This window comes from Scomber japonicus, chromosome 7 (genome assembly GCF_027409825.1).
Source record: "Scomber japonicus isolate fScoJap1 chromosome 7, fScoJap1.pri, whole genome shotgun sequence".
Taxonomy (NCBI): domain Eukaryota; kingdom Metazoa; phylum Chordata; class Actinopteri; order Scombriformes; family Scombridae; genus Scomber; species Scomber japonicus.
This window is the reverse complement of record NC_070584.1, coordinates 12900657-12921212: the sequence shown is the minus strand read 5'-3', so window position 1 is coordinate 12921212 and position 20556 is coordinate 12900657. Positions and strand designations below refer to the sequence as shown.

Below are 20556 nucleotides of genomic sequence, written 5' to 3'. Positions count from 1 at the left end.
GAAGTAGCACACAACAATTCACTAATACACTGGGTAGGTGGAGATCAATTAGCCTTATCTAACAAACAACTAATGATAATACTTTATATAAAATTTTGCTGACATGGCAAAGAACAACAAGCACAAGCAGAGTGATGATGAAATGGATTTAGCAAGTCGAAAGATGCAGTATTTCTGCAAACACAGTGCTTCATATTGTTTTTCCCCCCCAAGCAAATACTATAATACTGCAAATTCTGTGGTACACTCAATCAGCACATACACAGATAGAAGAGGCTGCTACTTACAGGGTGTAGATAAAACAACAGGAACACATTATAACCAAACACATACAACATCAAAAACTAGAAAAATATGGAAGGTGACATCAATAATGTGACATTTTAAGCTTCACAGAGGTAGCATTATTGCACGGTTGCTGTATTTGATTTCATGATATTGTACAAATGTTGCAGTTATTGCCTTTTCCACCAGTGCCCGCTTGTGAATATACATACATGCATAAATACAGCTAAATACACATTCATCTTCTCTCTCCTTTTTCTTAAAAACACACACATCCTATCTACTACGTCCCTTTCTCGTTGCGATGGTCTCGTAGCGTAGGCGGATCAGCAAAGGTTACTGTTGAACACAGAAAGGAAAGGTCAGAAATCATGTTTAGTTTTCCTGGGGCCGGGAGGTAATTCCAGCCAGCAGATTGTGTTCAGACGAGCAAGCAGGCAGGGCAGGCCAGTGGTGGAGATGCTCATGCAGAAGGAAGCGAGGCGGGGATGGGGACAAGGTTATCCAGTCAGCCACTGCCTCTCAGCCCCTCTGCTGTCACCCTTAATAACACCCTCTCCCTTATCACCGCAACAATCACCTTGAGAAACAAACTTGTCTTCTTTCAGAGAGGGATGGAGATGGGGAAGAGACGGCCCCTGTATGCATTTGGTCTGCCATTCTCATTACAGCACCTCAACCTCTTTGGGGACAGACACACTGCAGATCAATTTAGTGCTCAATTCTCTACACTTTATAATTCATTCTCACTCTCTCTCTCTCTCTCTCTCTCTCTCTCTCTCTCTCTTTCTCTCTCTCCCCCTCTCTTTGTTCCCCTCTTGCCTCTTTTCCCCATACCCCTTGAACACATCAAAGCATGTAGATGGTGTACAGTAGTTGTCTAAATTGCTGTGACATTAAGTAATCCTAAATTGTCTACCATGCAAACAAAGTCACAATATACAGTATAGATAATCCTATACTGTATCTCACCATGATATTGATACTGTGACTGTGACTAAACCACTTCTTAACTTTAAATTTCAGTCAAGAAAAACATTTTTTTAGATACAACAATATTCTGCATTATTAGGTATATAAAGTTTGCTAAATATACTTTTTCCAACAGACAACATACTGTAAAGTACATATTTACTGTCATTATTAACAGATTGACATGATGTTGAATATTCATTAATGAAATGTTAGTTTAGTTTTAACAGCATCTGTTACATCTTCCTGTTAGGGCTTTTTGGATATTTTAGGAATTGCAAGCAATAATCTCACAGTGCCATTACACACTTCACAGTACCTTCTATTCACAGTACATACTAGATTAGCAAAGGCTCACTAATTTACCTAGAATGTAAACAGTGGCATAAGAAACGTGACTTTTTTAATGCTCACCTACTTTAGGCTATGTTTATTGAAACTTAGCATTTAATTTGGTCTATATCATGATCTCAAGTATTTTTAAGATATGGTAACCATTTTAATATTCATGGTCATTTCATGATTTCCATTTACCTAAAGCTATAGTTCGGCATAATTTTGACCTTGCGTCATATGCACCATGACGTCTATCTAAACACCGCCTCAGTCCTTTTTTAAAATTTGGTCGCAAATTGGTGGAGTTAGAGCCATCAGCCGAATTACTTAGTCCAGGCGCTAATGGACCCAAAAGTGTATCTTGTAAATTACCCCACTAATAATACCTGGATTGTTATCAAACCTCTACAGTAGTACAAATAGGGTCTTTACTCATAAATTGATGCATTGGAAAGTTTGTAAGTACACCAGAAGTTTATTAAAATAACACTTACCTGATGGCTTTTACTCTGCTGATCCTGCTAATGCTGTAAACATCGTCGAAATCTCGCACGATCACTGAAATACCGTGTGGTTCTCTTTAAAGAAAAAGTGTGCACCACATCAAGAGAAAAGCAGAAAATAAGGTGCTGCTATAGCAACTGTTTTGCAGATGACTTTTATTCTACTGTTTGGTGTCCTTTCTTCATTCTTTAAGATTAATTTCAGAAATACAGCAAATGCTGCTTGTTCCAAATTCTGAGTGTTATCACAGAAATCATTGTTTAATTAATTATGCTATGAATAGCTACATTTTGGCAGTTAAAAACATTACATTGATGCAGTATTGGAAGTTGACTGCAGCCTGTTGATATAAATCTTCTGATATATTCACCCACAGTATACATAGATAACGGCATTGACAAGCCCATACCTGAAGCTGAAAAACTGGTGCGTGTGTGTGTGCGTGTGTGTGTGTGTGTGTGTATATGTGGCCCCTGTGGACTTGCTGCTCTGTGATTGCAGTGGAGCTGGAGGAGGCCAAGCGAGGGCTCTGATTGGAGGACAGAGTCTGTGTAACCTCTGCCAAATCACTGCGATCACCCGTTTGCTCCTTCTCTCTGCTTTAATGACACTACTTCATGAGGAAGCAGGCTCATCAAGCAGTCCACATACACACACACACACACACACACACATACTCCCACATCGTGAGGTCAGGCTTGGCAGATCGGGCGGGGCACGGCAGGCCTCAGAACAGGGAGAGGAGGTCCACCAGCAGATGGGAGGAGATTAAAGCAGGCTGGAGACATACACACATAGGCAAATGTAGGCACACACACACACTGGCACACACATAAATATGACACATACATAACAGGTATACATACTGCACTCCCCACTTTGGTTTTAGCTAGACTGAATCAGACAAGTGTCATTATGTGCAATATTGGGCTTCTGAAGTCTGTATTTACAGCATACTATGTAATAACGTAATAGATATAGAAATAAATTGATCTTTTTTTGAGTGGTTTTATCATTTTATGGCCAATAATAGATTTTAGATTCTGCTCTCCTCTCTTCACGGTCGAGCTCTGAATTTTCTGCTCTAATTTTGTGAGACCTTTGCTCCCTGTGCTCCATGCGGAAGGAAAATGCCCTGTTTGTTCACTGAGAGAGGCCAGACTATTAAGAGCTTCTGTGTACACAAAAACTGACAAGAGAGAAACAAAAACGATTGTTGCTCATGAACAAACATTGGCCCATTTCAATGCATACCAATTTCATACAACCAAATTGGTATGCAGGCTCCCATGAAAACACATCTTCTCATAAGCACAAGCCATACTGTTCTTTCCAGTTGTTATAAAGAGCTAATGGCTGTTTTCATATTTATAAGATCTGAAAGTGTTTATACATTCATGTTTTCTTTCAGTGTATCAAATTTGAAAAAGAAGGTGTTTCATTTTTCATGATTGTTGCCGGGGTTTTTTTTTCCTACGACAGCTACAATATGAAAATGACCTTGGATCTTTCATGTGTGGGGGCATGAAAAGAGCATGACACATACAAAATGAGAGAGCACAAGCGAAAGAATGGCAGGGCAAGTAAGAGATGACAAAGAAAGAGACAGGAAAGAAGGAAACAAGAGCTTTTTCCACCTTTATATGGACAAAAACAAAATGCCTATTCAATTAGTACAAAAAAGGACTATATTCAATGCAGTCACAATTTATTTTTGTTTCTACAATACAACACATTGCAATTTCACCCTGTTGGTAGAGCACTTCAGTTTGGAAAAATTGAACATAACAATATATCCAGCCTTATTAAAATGCCAGCTTTTACAGGGTTTTTTTTTTTTTTAGATATAAAATCCAAATTTTACACATCAAATGTATGCATGATGACAGTAATAGATTTTGGAGTGCTCTGCAGGTATGAACCAGTTGCAGCAGCAGCAGCAGAAAGTAGAGGGAATCAAGTCATAGAGAAAACATTCAGCTGCAAAATTAGATCTGTATTCAGATGCTGTACCTGTAACTCAGCTATCTTTCAATGTCTGTCCCTCCAATCTAACCTCTCCTTTCCTCTATCTCTCCATCTCAGCATATTAACTCCATTAGCCTCTCATATCACCCTTTGTCTCTCGCACTGTCAATCCACGCCATTCACTCAAATCACTGCATCATGCTACCGTTGGACAGGAAAGGGCACCAGCTCCAACCAAATGATTCAAGCACAGATATTGAAGCAGTGGATTAATTACTGAGATTAGTACTCCTACAAGTAAAACATACCCTACTTAGTGGAATATTGAATCTGAATGGAGTTTGGCAGCGTATTGTTATATCTGTACTGTCTGTGACTTAAGCTGTGGCAGCTATTAGAGCAATGACAACAGACAAGGACACAGGACACATGGATGACGAGGAATAGCATGGGATGACGCGTCTGTGATGCACCATTAGGGAATGCCAACGTTGGTTCAGTGGGCACTGTAAAGAGGCTTTTAAATTAGGCCCAGCCACGTCTCACCTGCCTTTCCCATCTCACCTGCTGAGAAGACAAATAGTGCTGCGAGCACGCACGTACTGTGACACACAGTCCCATGATTACCTGCCCGCCCACTCTCCATCCACCGTCTTTCCACCCATCTGCCAGTCAAATGAGCACAGAGGTAATGGAGAGAGAAGCAGTCATTCTAGCGCTGCAAAACTGCAGCAGCCGAAAAAATGATTGGGGTAACCTTTGAATTGGTGCATAAAGGAAGAAGGGGTGTTTTAACATTATTCATATGTATTTGTGTGTATGTTCCTGACTGAGTGATTATTACTGTGTGATTTGTTGTCATGGTCACGCTTTGACTCTTCTGGCTTTACCATGGTTCATGGTAACTTGTAATGTGTGTTTGTGTTTTGTCCTGTTTTTTACACTCAGTAGATCCCTCAGATCTTGGGCTGGTATTTGTATCAGGTTCATATCCCCTAATGTGTGTTTTGTTTGCTTGTTCTTCCCTTTATTATTTTTTCTTACTCTGTTGACTTCTCCCCTTGCCTCGTCTTATTGATGAGTCCATTAGGCGGACTGGCATTGTCATGGATGATTGGCGAGTAGGTCTCTCTGTAAAAAAGTTGATGAATGTATCCCCAGACACTTCAGTTCTTAGGGGCTTGTGGCCAGGTCCAAACACAGGCCATACTGATTGCCTCTTTGCAATAAACATGAAGAGGGCTCCTACTAAAGAATACAAAGGCAGCTGAGGTTGCATTGGGGAATAAGTCGAAAGAAGAATGAGGCTTCAAATGACTGACGTGCCTTTGGCTGCGGGAACTCTGACCTGACACTTGAACCAATTTTATAGAACATGAACTTCAAAGAGCACTTTGATAGTGGAGGGAGTCATTGGGCGAGATCTGAGAGGCCAAACTGTCTTTTCATTCTAGATTAGCTACAGAGTTGGACTTAGACTAATGACAGAGGTGGAGCAGTGTCTTGATAAGGCAGAGATCCCCATCTGGAACAGGCGGTATTTGCTGTAGACTGACAACAGCTGATAAAGATCCACAGACATGATTTTATTTCTTTATTACATCGCAAAGCTTCATCCTCACACCTTCAGTAACCACCTTTCAGCAATAAACTTGTCACAAAACCAAAAACATGACACATCATTGCTTGAAATATAAATAAGCCCATTCGTTACCTATTGATTTTCCAACCATTAGAGAAGCGAATGGCTTGGCTGTTGATGTGGAAGATATTGTGGGTCAATATTTTGTTGCTCTTAAAAGCCGCAGGAGAATTTCAAGAAATTTGGTTGAGACGAAGAAAAAAGGCCAGTCTACAACTTTAATATTATGAAAGTCTCTGGACTAGTTTGGGGACATCTGCCTGGCATTAATGCTATCAGGGAATCAGGGAGCAGCACAGGCGCAATGTGCTTTAGGGAAAGGTACAGCCCTCGACAGATGCCTGTGCGGACTGCTGGCACACATCAACCTATTACACGGGATTGGAAACAAGGATTGATTCCTGAATGTTAGAGTGAAACCTTGAAGCACTGATGCAACCATCTTACTCCAGCTGCTGGAGGGAGGGGCACTTTTGCAAGGCGATTTGGCGCCCTAATCTGATCGGGCCTCTTAATCTGTGGCAGCTCAGTTTAACAAAACCAATCTGACAGCAGGGGTAGCAGCCAGTGACAGGAGGAACATGTTAAATCTGGGCCTATCAGGCGTTAGACAGGAGGACGGCATCTTCTGGCTGCATGGTGGGTGTAATGATAGCTGGGACAGCAATAGTATCAAGAGCTTTTCCCTCTCCTAGGTCAAGTAAGGACTTAGGAACGCTGAAGTCCTCAGCTCGCTGGATGTCAGCCCTCTCAGATACTTGTCGCCATTATTCTTATTACCCCCTTATTCCTTCATCCCTCCACCTTCCTGTTATTTTAGGAATCTATTCTTGGCCTCCCAGCATGTACAATATGAATTATTTATTCAGAGAAATGGGATCCCTGTATGACAGTGAAACAGGATTTTATTTGTACCATTTGATTCTGTTAAAATAAAGAATGTACAGACCCTGCCATGATCGTTTTTGTTCCACACCCCACCTACGACTGGGCAGTAACACAGTAAAATTATTTATCTATAGCTTCAGCAAAATTGTTTGTTGTTCACATTATAGCTCCAGAAAATTCTGTTGTATGAATTAATGACTCAGAGGAAGTTGTAATTAAGGACTAGAAGAAGAAGTTGGAATACAGTTCAATTCTTTTTTTAAATTAGTTTTGTTTCATTGCATTAGTTTTGGCTATTTTATTTGTGGTTTTGCACATACGTTAAAAAATATCAATATTAAGTGTTTGTGAAGGATTTTAGCCATATTGCCTAACTGTACCCCACCTCGCCCTCCTCTTCTCCCCTCCTTCAGTTGTTTCTAGCCTCTCATCTCATCGTTACACCACATATTGTGTTTGTGTATGACTGTGCAAGAGTGATTGTACTTATGTGTGATTCAGCTAGTAACCTATTTATTAGTGTTCTTTCAGTCTTTATTGCAAATAATCAGGGCAAATTGTCTATTTTCTTTTTTATTATTATTACAAACCAGAAAACAAAACACACAAAAAGGTAAAAACAAACTACAGAAATCATATTTTCAGTATGAAATGAATGTGACCCACAGCAGCAGAGAAGTAACGTACAGCACAGAGGAAACAAAGCACACTGTCAAAATTGCATGCTATCTCACCAGTGTGTCTGCGAAATCCTCTCTGCTCTTGTGTGTGCATGTCAAGCTGCCTCGCTTTCTATCTGGGTGACATTAATGAAAGGTGAAAGAGAGAATAATCAAAGATCACAATATTTTACCCTTGATACAGATGCATGTTCGTACGCTGCTGGCAGGAAAGATCTCCTCGCCGCTCAGCTCAGCTCTGATCTGACATTAGGATTCAATGCTATATTTCTCTCTCCAGCTCACTCATCTTGCTTTCTCTCTCATTCCCCCGGTGCCCCACACTCCCCCCCACCTACCTTTGTCCACTCAGCCTGGTTGCCAGACTGCAGCTAAAGGGTAAATGTAGCTCAGGGTAAGTGCGCTAGCTCCACCACAAGGTCCTGAGGCCCACCGTGTGACCTGGACCTCCCAACATCTTGCTCTTGCTCTTCCCCCTCCTCCTCTTTGCCTTTTCTCCGCAACACATCTCTTTATCTCTGACCACCTCAGTGACCTCATCCAGAGAGACTGATAGAACAAACCTCTGGGAGCAAAGAACTCCTACGCCAAACACAGCACAGGTCAAAAGTTCACCCGTTTTGCAGAATAATGCTGTTGACAATGCAAAGTACCAATATGGGATTCTTCTACACAAACACAAAACATGTTTGAATTATACAACTAAATCCATCAATGTTATGTATGTTAACTTTAACCTCATGACATTTATAATTATGCACAACAGCAACTAACAATGACTGATTTCTTTTTGTTTTTTCGATGAAAATAAGAAAAATAATGCCAAACTATTAATTTTTTCAAATTAAAATAATGATGAACAAAGTAACTACGAATCTGTCATACTCTAACTGTTTAACTCCTTCTAAACACCAAAATACATATTATTCATATTTTTTAGGTATATTTGTCTTTGCGTGTGTGCTTGTGTGCGTGTGTGTGTATGTGTGTGTGTGTGTGTGTGTGTGTGTGTGTGTGTGTGTGTGTGTGTGTGTGTGTGTATGTATGTGTGTGTGTATCTCAAAATCAAAAATGTGTCTCAGTTTAGTTTCTAGTTTTTTCTTAAATCTGTACAGTGTGTTACATCCTCTACTCTTAGACCTTAATTTTGGGCAAAAAACATGAAGACACCATAGAAAGAGAAATAGACCGTTTGGACAGAGTAGCACTATAATAGAAAGTAAATAATGTATATAAAGTACAATGTTAAATACTTATTAAGATAAAGAGTTTAATGCAAAGAGTATTATTTCATGAAATATTTAAAAGGACCATTGGGGAATTGCCAGCTCAGGAATTTACTTTGCATGTGAAGTCTGGTTTATACCTGCATTATTATAACTGCATTCATACTGTAATGCTGTAATTTCTTAGTTTGGATGGTCTGTGTTTCCATATACTTGTCTTTGCTGGTTTGTTAGAAATAGTGTGAACAGGTTAATTTGCTGTGTGTGGACAGCAGAAGGTGTTCCCTTTGAATATAACTGTGTGAGGACTGTCTGTGTGTGTTTGTATGTGTGTGTTTGTGTGTGTGTGTGTGCCAGTATGTGTGTCCATGTGTGTCTAGCTGTGTGAGGCTGAATGGCACCTTTCAGAGAGGGGGCGAGACCATGTGGACTGCACTGACTGCTTTGGAGGGAGGCAGGAGGGCCCAGCTGGTTCAGGGAAAAGAGCTCTCTGACTAGCCAAGGCAGTCTCACAGCCTGCCAACCAACCTGACACACATACACACAAATACACAGTGCATGGACTTTGTAGAAGATTATACATAGAAAAAAGATTTTGACACTACTTTCCGTGCAATTAAAAAGATTTATTTTACCACCATTGTGGTTTGCTATGATTTCTCAAGGTGCAAAACAGAGCTTTTGCATGGATATAAAAATAACATGCAAAGAAGTGTGACAAGCACATCCAGTCCTCCTGTTTACATGGGGGCAGTGCCGTGTGCACCCGCAGAGCTTACAGAGATTCAATCATTTCAGCTGACCTGAAGCCAGGATTTGGTGAAAATAGCCATCTACCTCCAACAAAATTGTCCAATATCCTTGAATGAAACGTGCAGGAAAAAAAAATCTTTATTTGTTGGCAGCCAGGTGCTAGTCCTGCAAATTATACATGACCACAGGTCCTATTGATTCTCTTGTTTTTCTCTGTCTGATAACACATTGTTAGAGGAAAGTTGGTTCAGCGGACCCTCACAAATTGTTTTGTAAACACAGAGGAAAAAAAGAATAGTCCAGAAACTGTCACATGTAATGAATTTCCTCAGTTTGTAATTCCATACATCTCACTGATTCAGTTTCTTTGGATTCTGTAGTCGAGAAAATGACATAGAAAAAAAGAAATCTATAAAAAATTCTATAAGAGAAAGGACCTAATTAGATGTAAGTTTTTTGTTGTGTGGCACAGCAAAACTATTCCCATTATGCTGTGTACACCCACAGCTGCTACAATACATTTGCCATAACAGTAATGTTGATTGCTACTTCAACAGCTTTGACCGAGAACACTGGCTGCTGAAACAATACATATTTAAAATGTATTTCTCCTGGGTTGAAGCAGCTCTATTTATTCTGACCTCCATCCCGCCATACGGTCCAGTGGTTCTCTAGTGAAATCTGAAGTGTATCTCTAAATGGTGTGCAAGTGCTGCAAGACTTGCACAAATTAGCTGTGTTAAAGTATATGTATGCCGTCGATGGAGGGAAGGCTCACTGGAGGCAGTGTGCTGCTTATCTGAACAGTAGGAACGTGGACAGAATGATTAGGTAGTCTAACCATAGGCGTCCACCCCCTCTACTCTGGCCATTTTCACTACTTTTCTATACAGCAGTTTCTATCTTTCTGCAAATAGTCTAAAGGGTAAGTCTAACCAGGGGCTATGTGTGAGTAGATGGATGACAGAGAGAAACAAGAGCTCTAAACGGAATTTGTCATTTTAAACAAATTGGTTTGGAGAGAATCAAACTGAGGTTTTCTCCTCATTTAGTTCCAACTGTCAGTATGGATAGAAAAAATGTCTGACCTGAAGTGGGAGTGTTACTGCTTACCTGTAAAACCTGTAAACCTGTGAGAGGACCTAACAGCGTGTGGTCCCCAGTTTCTCCATTAGAGAGCCAGCTTGGCATTCGGAGGGAGTAATTGGCTGGATAGGGTTTCAGCAGGCTTAGCCACCCTGCTGGCACAACAAGCCTGTCTGTCCCCATCCCTGAGTTGCTGCTCTGCTAGGCAGGAGCGTAGCCAACTCAACTGCTGCCACGTCCCCTTCAAAGCCTGCAGAGAAGCTGGGGATGGCAGCAGCTGTTGTCCCAGGGGAGCCAGAGGAGCTCAGGGCCTCTGGTCATTAGTGGGAACCAGTGTGCTGGGACGAGCCCAGGTCTTAGACAGCTGGGAGACCCCTATCACCCCTCATCCCTTCATTCCTCCATCCATCCATTCCCCTGTTGCTGCCAAGAAGAATTCTGTATTCTCAACTTCCTTGCCTCTCACGCAAGGCTAACAAAGGCTCAGTCCCATTTGGCAGGTGTGGAAGGACTGAGGAAAGACAGTTTGAGTTCTGCTTTTGGAGAAGAAGTTTTCACTGAAAGGTTTTTGTTGGTTGATTTTTAGGAAATTATGGAATGGAAGTGAGATTGGGTTATGTAGTTTCAATATAATTAATGGGAAAAATCATAGGAAGTGGACTTTACAAGAGATTTAAAGATTTACTTGAGAAGATTTACAAATTGTACAAATGGCTGTTGTTTCAGAGGGATATTGCAGCTTATGTGCTTATGACAAAGTTTTAATATGACAAATAGCACACACACATACATACATATACACTCACCAGCCACTTTAATAGTTTCTTTATTTAAATATACAATTTTATACAATCCAGTACATCAGCTCTGCCATAAATTCTACTTTTACAAAGCTTATATTATTTATTTATATTATTTATAGAGGTGATAATCCTACTTTATGTTTATTACTGAAGTTATTGTGGGTGGTTGTGATGTATTGAAGTGCATTATATTGAAAGTTTTCCAAATATTTTATCCCCATTATATATGTTAATGGGGTGGGCAAAATATTAGGAACATCACTCAGATCTGTTGTACTGGATTATTAGATTGCACAGGTGGAGTATAGGTTAAACTTGAATTAAGAAACAGTATCAATTATACATAAAATGCTGCCCATATAACTTAAAGTATCAGCAGATATTTGATTATATATATGCACAGATACATAGAGACATATCTGTGATCAGCCGGATCAGGCTCTAATTACAAACATGGCCCATTGTCTCTGATAGTAACCGAGTGAAGAAGACAGACATTCAGTAATATGGGACACTAGTCATCAAAGTACTACAGTTTACAAAGGCAGTGAAGTAGAAAAGGAAATGGGGAACAACTATCCACATAACAGTTTGCTATGTTTTAGTCCAGTTGGAGAGGGTTGCCTTTCGGAAACAGGTTTATGATGCATTTGGCCAGTTCCACCATCAAGCCTGTCCACAAAGTGAATTACAATGTAATGGGTTTTTTTTTATTATTATTTGTACATAACAATCTGACACAATTTGAATTCACAGAAAATAAGACCTTGTGGCAGCCAAAGTCAAAATCATACAAATATTTCACTCTCAGCCTCTTTTAGTGGTTAGGAGTGTTTTGCTAAATAGATTCTTGATGAGAGAAGAAAAATTGGTAGAAAAATGGTACAAATTCTGCTTATTCTTGAGTGCTGGATTATTTTTAGAAAAGGCTTGTGAAAAGGTGCATTTGTTTTATTTTTATTCTAAATAAAACAGGAATGCTGTGGATATAGAAACACAGACCCTGCCGTTCTTTGTCTTCTTATTTCTCTGGTTTTCTTAGTGTATGTATGTGTGTATGTGCAATTCTTAGCATGTCGTGATACCGTCTGACTTATGAGTCTCTGACATTTGGTGTGTGCTGAGACATAAGTCTCTGCTGAGTGGAGTGGAGAGAGCGTGCCCACGACTGTATGATAGAGTATGTGAACATCTGGAGAGGCCCACGCCCCTCGTAGTTCTGGACGGTTGTCGGCACTCATCATATGTTGTCCCTGGATTTTATTGTAGGTCTATGTCTATCCAGAAAATACATAATACATTTTCCTAAATTATTCTGTATGGATTTGGTAGAGAGAAGGCTGAAAGGGTGGGTGAGGGTGAACAAAGTATCAAGGGCATTAAATTTGAAAAATGCTATATTGCACTGCAACAGGCGAATTCATATAAATAAAACTAGTTACATCATCTTCTTGTATTGAGTGTTTTATCCCATTGTTCAGTTTAGCAAAGTTTCAAGTTAAAGTCGTGTTTTTTGTTTTTTTTTAAATATGTAATTTAACAGACAGTCTATAAGTGTAATATTTCTGTTGCTTTAACAACACTAGGCCTTTAGTGATAAACTGTTCCATGCAACTCTGCACACATGCTCAGGAGAGAACATTTACTTTTTTCGCTCCCTGCATTTTCTTCTGTTGGCTTTGCATGCATAGTTAAATGGGACTGATGGAAGCACCCTGGCCATTACTCACTGCATTGCCTGGCTAATTTCTGTACTCTTACAAGTACAAAGATGTCAAGCAGAAGCAGCAGGCTTACCTTGGCTTCCCCTGAGACCATTAATCCTTTGGCTGGTGTCGTCCCTGCCTGCACTGGCTCACCTGGTTCACAGCCCTGCCAGCAAACTGCTGTTCCCAGCCCTTTTCTCGTTCTATCTATTTATTTTGGTTCCACGTCAGCTCCCATCACCAACAAAATCTGATTGCAATGGTAGAGCGGGATAACTCTTTAAGTCTATAGACTTCTTCCTTAGAGTCAGAACTGCAGAATCTGTGGAAAGTTTTTGTAGTGTGTATTTGAGCGTGTGTTTCAGAGAAGGAGGGAAGTTGTGGAGGTGCAAGGATAAAAGCTGCTAAATTATTAAAAGTAAAATAGAATGAAACTCTTGCAGAGATTTGTCACCATCACCTTCACACAGCAGTTCTGTTTTTTGAATGTCACATAAACCCGAAAACACACCTACTACAGCAGCGAGGCCTTTCCTGCTAACTTCAGTAGCACATATAAGTTTGAGTGAAGATCTCAACTTGTAACAGAATCCAATTATTTTATGCCTGTGATCTTGGATGGATGAGTCAAGATTGGAAATAGCAATAAGAGCGTCTCCCAAAACCGCATTTCAAAAAATCAAATGAACAAAGTCTTACATCAAGGATCGGAGAAGGCTCAGTCAGTGAATATTGACCTTTTAGTGTACACATACATAATTTGGAAATGACTGAAAGTGCTGGGAAAGATATTAATGACATAAAACTGACACAGGAGTTAAACTTAAATTTTCATATTACCCAGGCGTTGTTCCTTATTGGTGTTTCAGCACCGCAGTGTGCACAGACCTCTAGTCAGTATTTGTTGCAATAGGTAAACAATAAAATTCAAGACGTGTAAGATTTTACATGTTGGCTGGGGACAAGTGTTTCAAGTTATCCTGTTGTCTATGTTATTTCCACACTGCATAGATGGAAAGATTGTGAGATCAAAGTCTGTCAAAAGGAAATGGAAAGAAATTCAGTGTTGTTCCTGTAAGTACCTGTATTTATGCATCTTTCAGGTAAACGCAAAGGAGGATTATCATATGTATTGACCTGATTTGTCAAGGCTATACAATACTTGTATATGCACTGAATCATGAAAGAAAAGTAGCAGAAAAGCACTCAGTCTGTAGCTGTATTTAGCACTTTATATGGAAGCCTTTTGTTTTCTAAAGCTTTATCATCAGAGCCAGACATTGTTACTTTTTGACAGACTGTGTGCTTGTTGTGTGCAGTTGTTCTTTAGAGGAAATTGGAAAAGTGTTACTAATGCCCCTATATGCATACAGAAATTGCACTACATAAGTACATATTCTGCAAATGACCCAACCTCCCAATCAATAGCTCGATTGTTAAAGGCTATGACATGATTGAAGGAACTTCTTACTTTGAGCATTTGGTCTAGTCAACTGCTGTATTAATAAAAATAAGAGGATTCATCTTTCTGAGCTGTTGTTGTCCTGCCAAAAAAAAAAATCTTCTATTTTGTAGAGGCTTAAAAATCTTACATCAAACTATTCTGCGTTCTTCAGAAAATGATAATGTTTGATCTTTTTTCTGTAAAAAGGAACTCAATCCATTTGATCTTTCTAAGCACCAACTACAGTACACACCCAGTTTTTGGCCTGTCCAATACTTTCAATGACTTTCTGAGCAGCAATGCTTGAAACAGATTACATTATGATTACATTAACAGTTTTCCATAATGCTAAACTATGATAGGTTTTATGTTAAAGTATCATAATGACATGCAAACAGGTATAATGTAGAATGTCGACCATAAATTTCAAGAGTAATCTAACAGTCATTGCTCACAGTCTCATGTCAGTTGATGTACAAACTTGATATTAAGCTTAAACCCTACTCAGCTTTGTGCCTCACTGTGTTTATTTTTTAATTATTTTCCTTTTTCCTTGTCCTCTGTTTCTATCTTCCTGTGTATTTTCTCAAAATATGTATTTTGGGATTGAATAACACATCTTCATCGAGCAGTAAATCAAGGGTAGTGTGGGAGTGTGGTGGTGTTGGGGGTAGATGGGGAACGAGGGAGGTAGACTGTAGATTACCTTTGCAATTTCAAGAGAGAATGCAGCTTATAATGATCCGGGATGTTCCCGGGAAAGGTCAGCTGAAATTGCAACAAGCGTAATTAGTAGCTTATCAATAATGCATCCAAGGGTTCAGTGGGTGTGCAATCTCTGGATGTGTATGTGTGTTTGTGTGTGTGCCCATATACCTGTGCCTGTGTGTGTGTGTGTGTGTGTGTGTGTGTGTGTGTGTGTGTGTGTGTGTGTGTGTGTGTGTGTGTGTGTGTGTGTGTGTGTTAAAGCATGCATGCATGGGTGGGCAGGTATGTGGATGTGTGTACGTTCCCACCTGTGTGTACCCAGGGATGACCAATGACAGCTCATCTCCTGACATTCATTAACATAAAAACACCCATATGCCACTCAGGGGAGCTGCTATAAGCATGAGTATGCAGATCCCCACTAGCAAACCATACACTGCCCCATAATGTGGACACAAATGATGGCAGCGCAGACTGATGGAAAACTTCAAGAGACACATTGATCACTAGGTCAATTACTATTGATCATAGTGTCAAAATTAGGGGCCATAAGGAGGAATATGAGATAAGGGTATATTTTGCATGAAACATGCAGAAAATATTGGAGTATTATGCAGAATTGGTATCAGCTCTCACGCAATCACTGGCTAATTATCTAGTAGTGGAATACATTCCCTCAAGCACCGTCTAGGTTGAGGCACACTCTATCATTGGCCACAGCTGAATGTCAAGTCCTCTCTTAGAGAAACTACATAATGTTTTTTTAACCTATAAAACTTCTAAGAGGTGTAAAGAAAGCTGCTCTGGCGCTGCACAACTTCTAGCTGAAGAGGAGTACTGTTATATATATATACTGTATAAACCGGCTGTTTTATATGTTTGTTGTTGCATTTGCTTTTAACACTGAACATCATCATCTAGGAAAAACATGTCATATTCTCCATCATGTTGTAATGTAGCTCATTCAACAGCCATCTTTACCAATTTTATTACATAGGATTGCATCAGAGACGCGATCAAAAAAGATGCTCTTCATGCTTGTTTAACTTCTCTCTTGATCAACAGTATTTCCCATTTCTTCCATCATGTTGCATATCCACACAAAAGCTGATAATGTAGCCACTAACTTTCAATGAGCACATTTCTGAATGATTTCAGTCAGAGCGTATAACTGAAATATTAAGCTAGAATAAGGAAACTTGAGTATCTTGCATAATTAATTAGAAATGCTCTTCGTCAGTCCCTGGCTCGCTGATAAGGAGATCAAGATTGAGGTAGATATTACTTCGCCCACAAAACCCTTCCCTTACCTCCTTTTCCTCCTCCAGCAGGTTAAGTACGTGAGCTCTTAAGATCAATGTGAGGCATTGTGTTTGAGGAAGGAGAGAAACCTGAGGTGCATATTAGCGGTGGGGAACGGAAGGGGCAGACTGTGGGGGTCGAGTGGACCTCGGGGAATGTGTTGTGTGCGTGCGTGTGTGTGTTTGCAGAATTGTTGGTGTGGGTGATGTAATGATCTCAGGTTCTTTGGCCCCTGCCTGTTGATAAGTTGCTGCAGAACACATGAACAGGGGAAACGGGAAGCAAGTGAGATGAATGTGATTGGATTGCCGGCCGAGTGCAGCCTCTCCCATCTGACTCAGAGTCTGCCATCCCATCTCACAGGCGGCAGGAGGTAATTGGGTTCATTGTTCTCACCACAGGATCCCCCGGATTGAAAGCTTCATTATCTGGATAGCCATGAATGTAAATGAACCACACGTATGCAGCAGGATAATGGGAAAAAATAGATCACAACCACAACACACAGCACATCCAAACACATACAGTGCTCATGCATTTTTCTCTCCAGTCACATGCAAAAATACCAACACATGTGCCAACGTGTTTACAGCAACATACACATTTTTGTTTTGTTTGATAGTCTCTCACAGATATGACACCTACACTGCACAAACATAATATGTGAGAATATAATTTTGCATAATTTTGCCTAAAAGCTTTGTTGTGTTTTACTCTACATGTGTGAGTAAAGGAAGTTGTCTGTCTACAGATGGGACAAAAGAACAGTTTGGACTACTGATGTATCAGCCTCTGTGGTCTCTGAGTTAAACTTTCATGGCTCCATTTAACAGAACTGTATGTGACAATGCAGTGATGAGCTGCTAACCAAACTTTCTCTGTAAGCATATTTGCATGAGTGGATGGCAGGCACCCTTATACTCACTGGAGCTTCTACCACGAATGGCAAGAGGGAGTCAGAAGAACAACAGTAAGGCTCGTGTGCTTTGAATTATTCATGCAAAACCAATGTATAACAGAAACCTAGGCACATCCTTCTCTCTAATTAGGCAGAGTTAGTGGGTGAATGTAAGGCAAAGCCTGTGGACAGTTATGTCACAGGTGATGACAATATGCTGCTAGCTCCAAAATTCACTTGGCCTGCGGTCCTTGCTGACAGTAGCCAGGGAAGGGTTAAAGCATCTGCTTTCTGGAAATAAACAGGAGCTCACAGTGGAGACCAACTACTCTCAGATCCTCTGGCAAATCCATCAATTAGCTGCAGATGTGATCTGCATTCAAGATTACTGTAATTTAAGCATGTCGGGAAAACAGCCTAATCTGGTCTCTGATGGGCACTCCAGTTTTCAATTTGCTTTCCAGGAGGGACCTGGAATCTGGTAGGAGCTGCAATGGGAGCCTACAGAGAAAACTGCACTAATATCCTTATATGTATGATCACCCTATCCCACTGGATTCATATATCCTGTTTTAATTTCAGAGAGAAGTGTGAGCTTGATTATGATCATTGCATGTATCTGCAAAGCAGTGAAAAAAATTGCCAAAATAGTTCAACCAAGGTGTCCAGATTCAGCAATGAATCATCGAATGCACTGAAGGCTGTGAGGAAAGGAGGGACGCAGGAAAGGAGAAGAGTGTGGAGCAAAGTGCCATGTGCCATGCTGTGCCTTTGCGTCTGTTGTAGGGCCCTGTCAGATTGTGTTTACTTTCCTGAAGGACGTTTCACCTCTGGAAGCCTGGGAATGAATGGAGAACTCATTTCTCCAACAGAGACTAGTCAATCACTCCACATTTATTCTCCTCCCTTGCAGTGACCTCTCCCCGGCCAGGCGAACAATGGCACCCTCGAAAACTGCAGATGAGTTTGACTCACAGCAAGGCCTTATACAAGGCACATCAATACTGCTAAAAAGCTCTGTGAAATCAAAGAAAAACATTACATTAGATGGAGGCTTAGGCGTTTCTTTGTTCTTTCGAGTATGCAATATAATAATGTTTAAACCATCTCCTACTGTGTGCTATATCGCCACAATATATCTATAATACTACTGAAAGTTTCTAGCGCTTGTGTTATGCTACAGATTTCCGAGAGGTAAGCATTTGTTTGTGCATCAGAACTTGATACAGAGCGGATGAAGGGTTGCTTCATCTAAAATAGGTTTGAAGCCTAGCATGGCTGCATAGTTAATGTCATGACTTGGGTCTGGCAGATGGCAGAAACAGTTAGGGATCTCATTAGATCAACCAAGCGTCTATGCCTCGTTGCAAAACCTTTCATTAAAGTTCCATTGCTGGAATAGTACTAACTCACAATATTGGTCAAAGTCAAGAGAGGGTAGAGCTAAGTGTTGAAATTTTACATCTGTGTGAGATTAAAACGACGCATGTGTGTAATCAGGAGAGACAGTCAACAGTGTGTATGCGCGTGTGCAACCATGTGTAGAGAGAAGCGATGTGTATTAGCTGGAGTCTTTATATCTACGTGTTTTCATTTATCTGTGCGTGCTAGTGTTTGTGTGGGTGTGATGAGTGATGCATCCTTGCTGAGCATAGCAAACAGGATTGTAATGGTCACAGAGCACATTTTGTACCATTTGCCTTGTAATTAACTGGAATTTGTTCAGCACAAATGCACTGCAAGCATGGGAAACTTAAAAAAAAAAGATCTTGTGCAAATTATTGACAGTTGGTAAGGGGAGGCTGTCTTTTTTTTTTCAAGGGAAGGATTCAAAGTGCCTTCATGTTAACACTCATTTTATTTGTATTATCTTTAATGACACAGAGGCTAAATGGACTGTAGAGTGAGCTGATTAGCAGCACCCTACAGCTTGGCAGCCTCGAGTCAATATGGATGTTTTATGGGATTCAAAGAACATTTAAAATGAATTTTTATATATGGTTTGAGGCATAGGGCTAATCACAGCAAGCCGTCTTATCATGAATGATGCTGTGCTCTTCCAGGCATCAGAATTGCTGGCTGACAGCAGTCATTACAAAGAAGAAGGGCATCAGTGTAGAAGGGATGATCCCAGACAAAGCAATAGATACAACCGACTGAAAAAACTCTCTTTAAAGATACATTTCCACTAACAAGTGAAGGCACCATTACACCATTATCTTCAATGCTGATTGATGCTGTATGAAAGAGGAAAGCATGGAAAGTTTCTAACATTGAATTCAAAGACTTTTTTGTCTTTGTTACCCCTTCCAGTTGTACTCTTTTTCACCTGGTTGTGGATTATGTCTTACAGTACATACAGTATTTCAGTGTTTATGTTCTCACTAGATGAGTATTGGATAGAAGAGACTCTTAATGCTAAAAAAAAAATAAAATCTAGCACATCACAGGGTAACACCATCAAACGCATGACGAGAAGTTTGATCTTTCAAAGGCGAGGAGCAGAACATGCTCTGGATGCCTTTGCCCTGGAAGACTTGGATTGAGTTTAGTTGTTGTGAGCATTACTGATCAACACCTTAGGAAACCAATCGGCAGAACTATTATGCACAGTGATTCCCCCCCCCACCCCCCTGTTACCTCTGGTGATAGGAGAGCATGGCAGCCCATGCCCACAGCTCTCTCTGGTAGATGGTGCTTTGCTGGGATCTGTGGAACAGAAAACCAAGCTATTTACAGAGAATACAGCAGCCTCAGAAGTAGCTCCTAGCCTCAGGGTGCAAAATACTTGAAAATAAGCTCCTGGTCTCTTTGATGTGTGTGTGCACCAAATCTAAAGGCATTTCAAGTAGTGCTGCCTTTGAGCCAAGGACGAGTCTAAATTGTCTCTGGGAGCTGAAGATGGGTGAGGTGGGGAAGGGGGTTAAGTAAAAATCAAAAAATATAATATTTTTTCTGATGGTGCATTACCATAATGTACACTTCACACGCCTGCTGACAGAAGTAATCCCAGTGGTATTTTTTTAAGATAGCTATCAATGATATCTGGAGAACCACAGGTTTATTGTTCATCCACTGATGAGTGACGACAATAGTCTGGGGACACTTTTCTGATGAGTTTTTGTAAGGGGGGACACATAACAACATTTGGTCCTGTTTAACAGCTCTAATATGATGGAAGAAAACTGCTCTGGAGCAAATTAAATGAGTGGTTTAAAACATCTGCCTCTTCACAGCTATTTCATTTCGTTGCTTGTGTTGCTGCAGCATTAAAGGCTCTGTTCTTCATGGCAATCTGCTGCTGTTGTTGCTGCTCAACAGTTATTTGTCACAACAGATAAGGCATCTACTGTAG

The 20556-nt window shown here is 40.4% G+C and overlaps 1 protein-coding gene across 50 annotated transcripts in view; it reads left to right on the top strand.

The window, feature by feature from the left end:
* celf5a (cugbp, Elav-like family member 5a) overlaps positions 1-20556 on the top strand; it is a 178502-nt gene that overhangs the window by 108144 nt on the left and 49802 nt on the right. For 22 of the 50 annotated variants that reach the window (XM_053322894.1, XM_053322916.1, XM_053322892.1 and 19 more), the window contains exon 4: positions 13023-13049. The exons of the other annotated variants lie outside the window; for them this stretch is intronic. In XM_053322894.1, coding sequence (XP_053178869.1) covers positions 13023-13049 — 27 coding nt within the window. The remainder of the gene's footprint in view (positions 1-13022; positions 13050-20556) is intronic. 50 annotated transcript variants of the gene reach the window in all.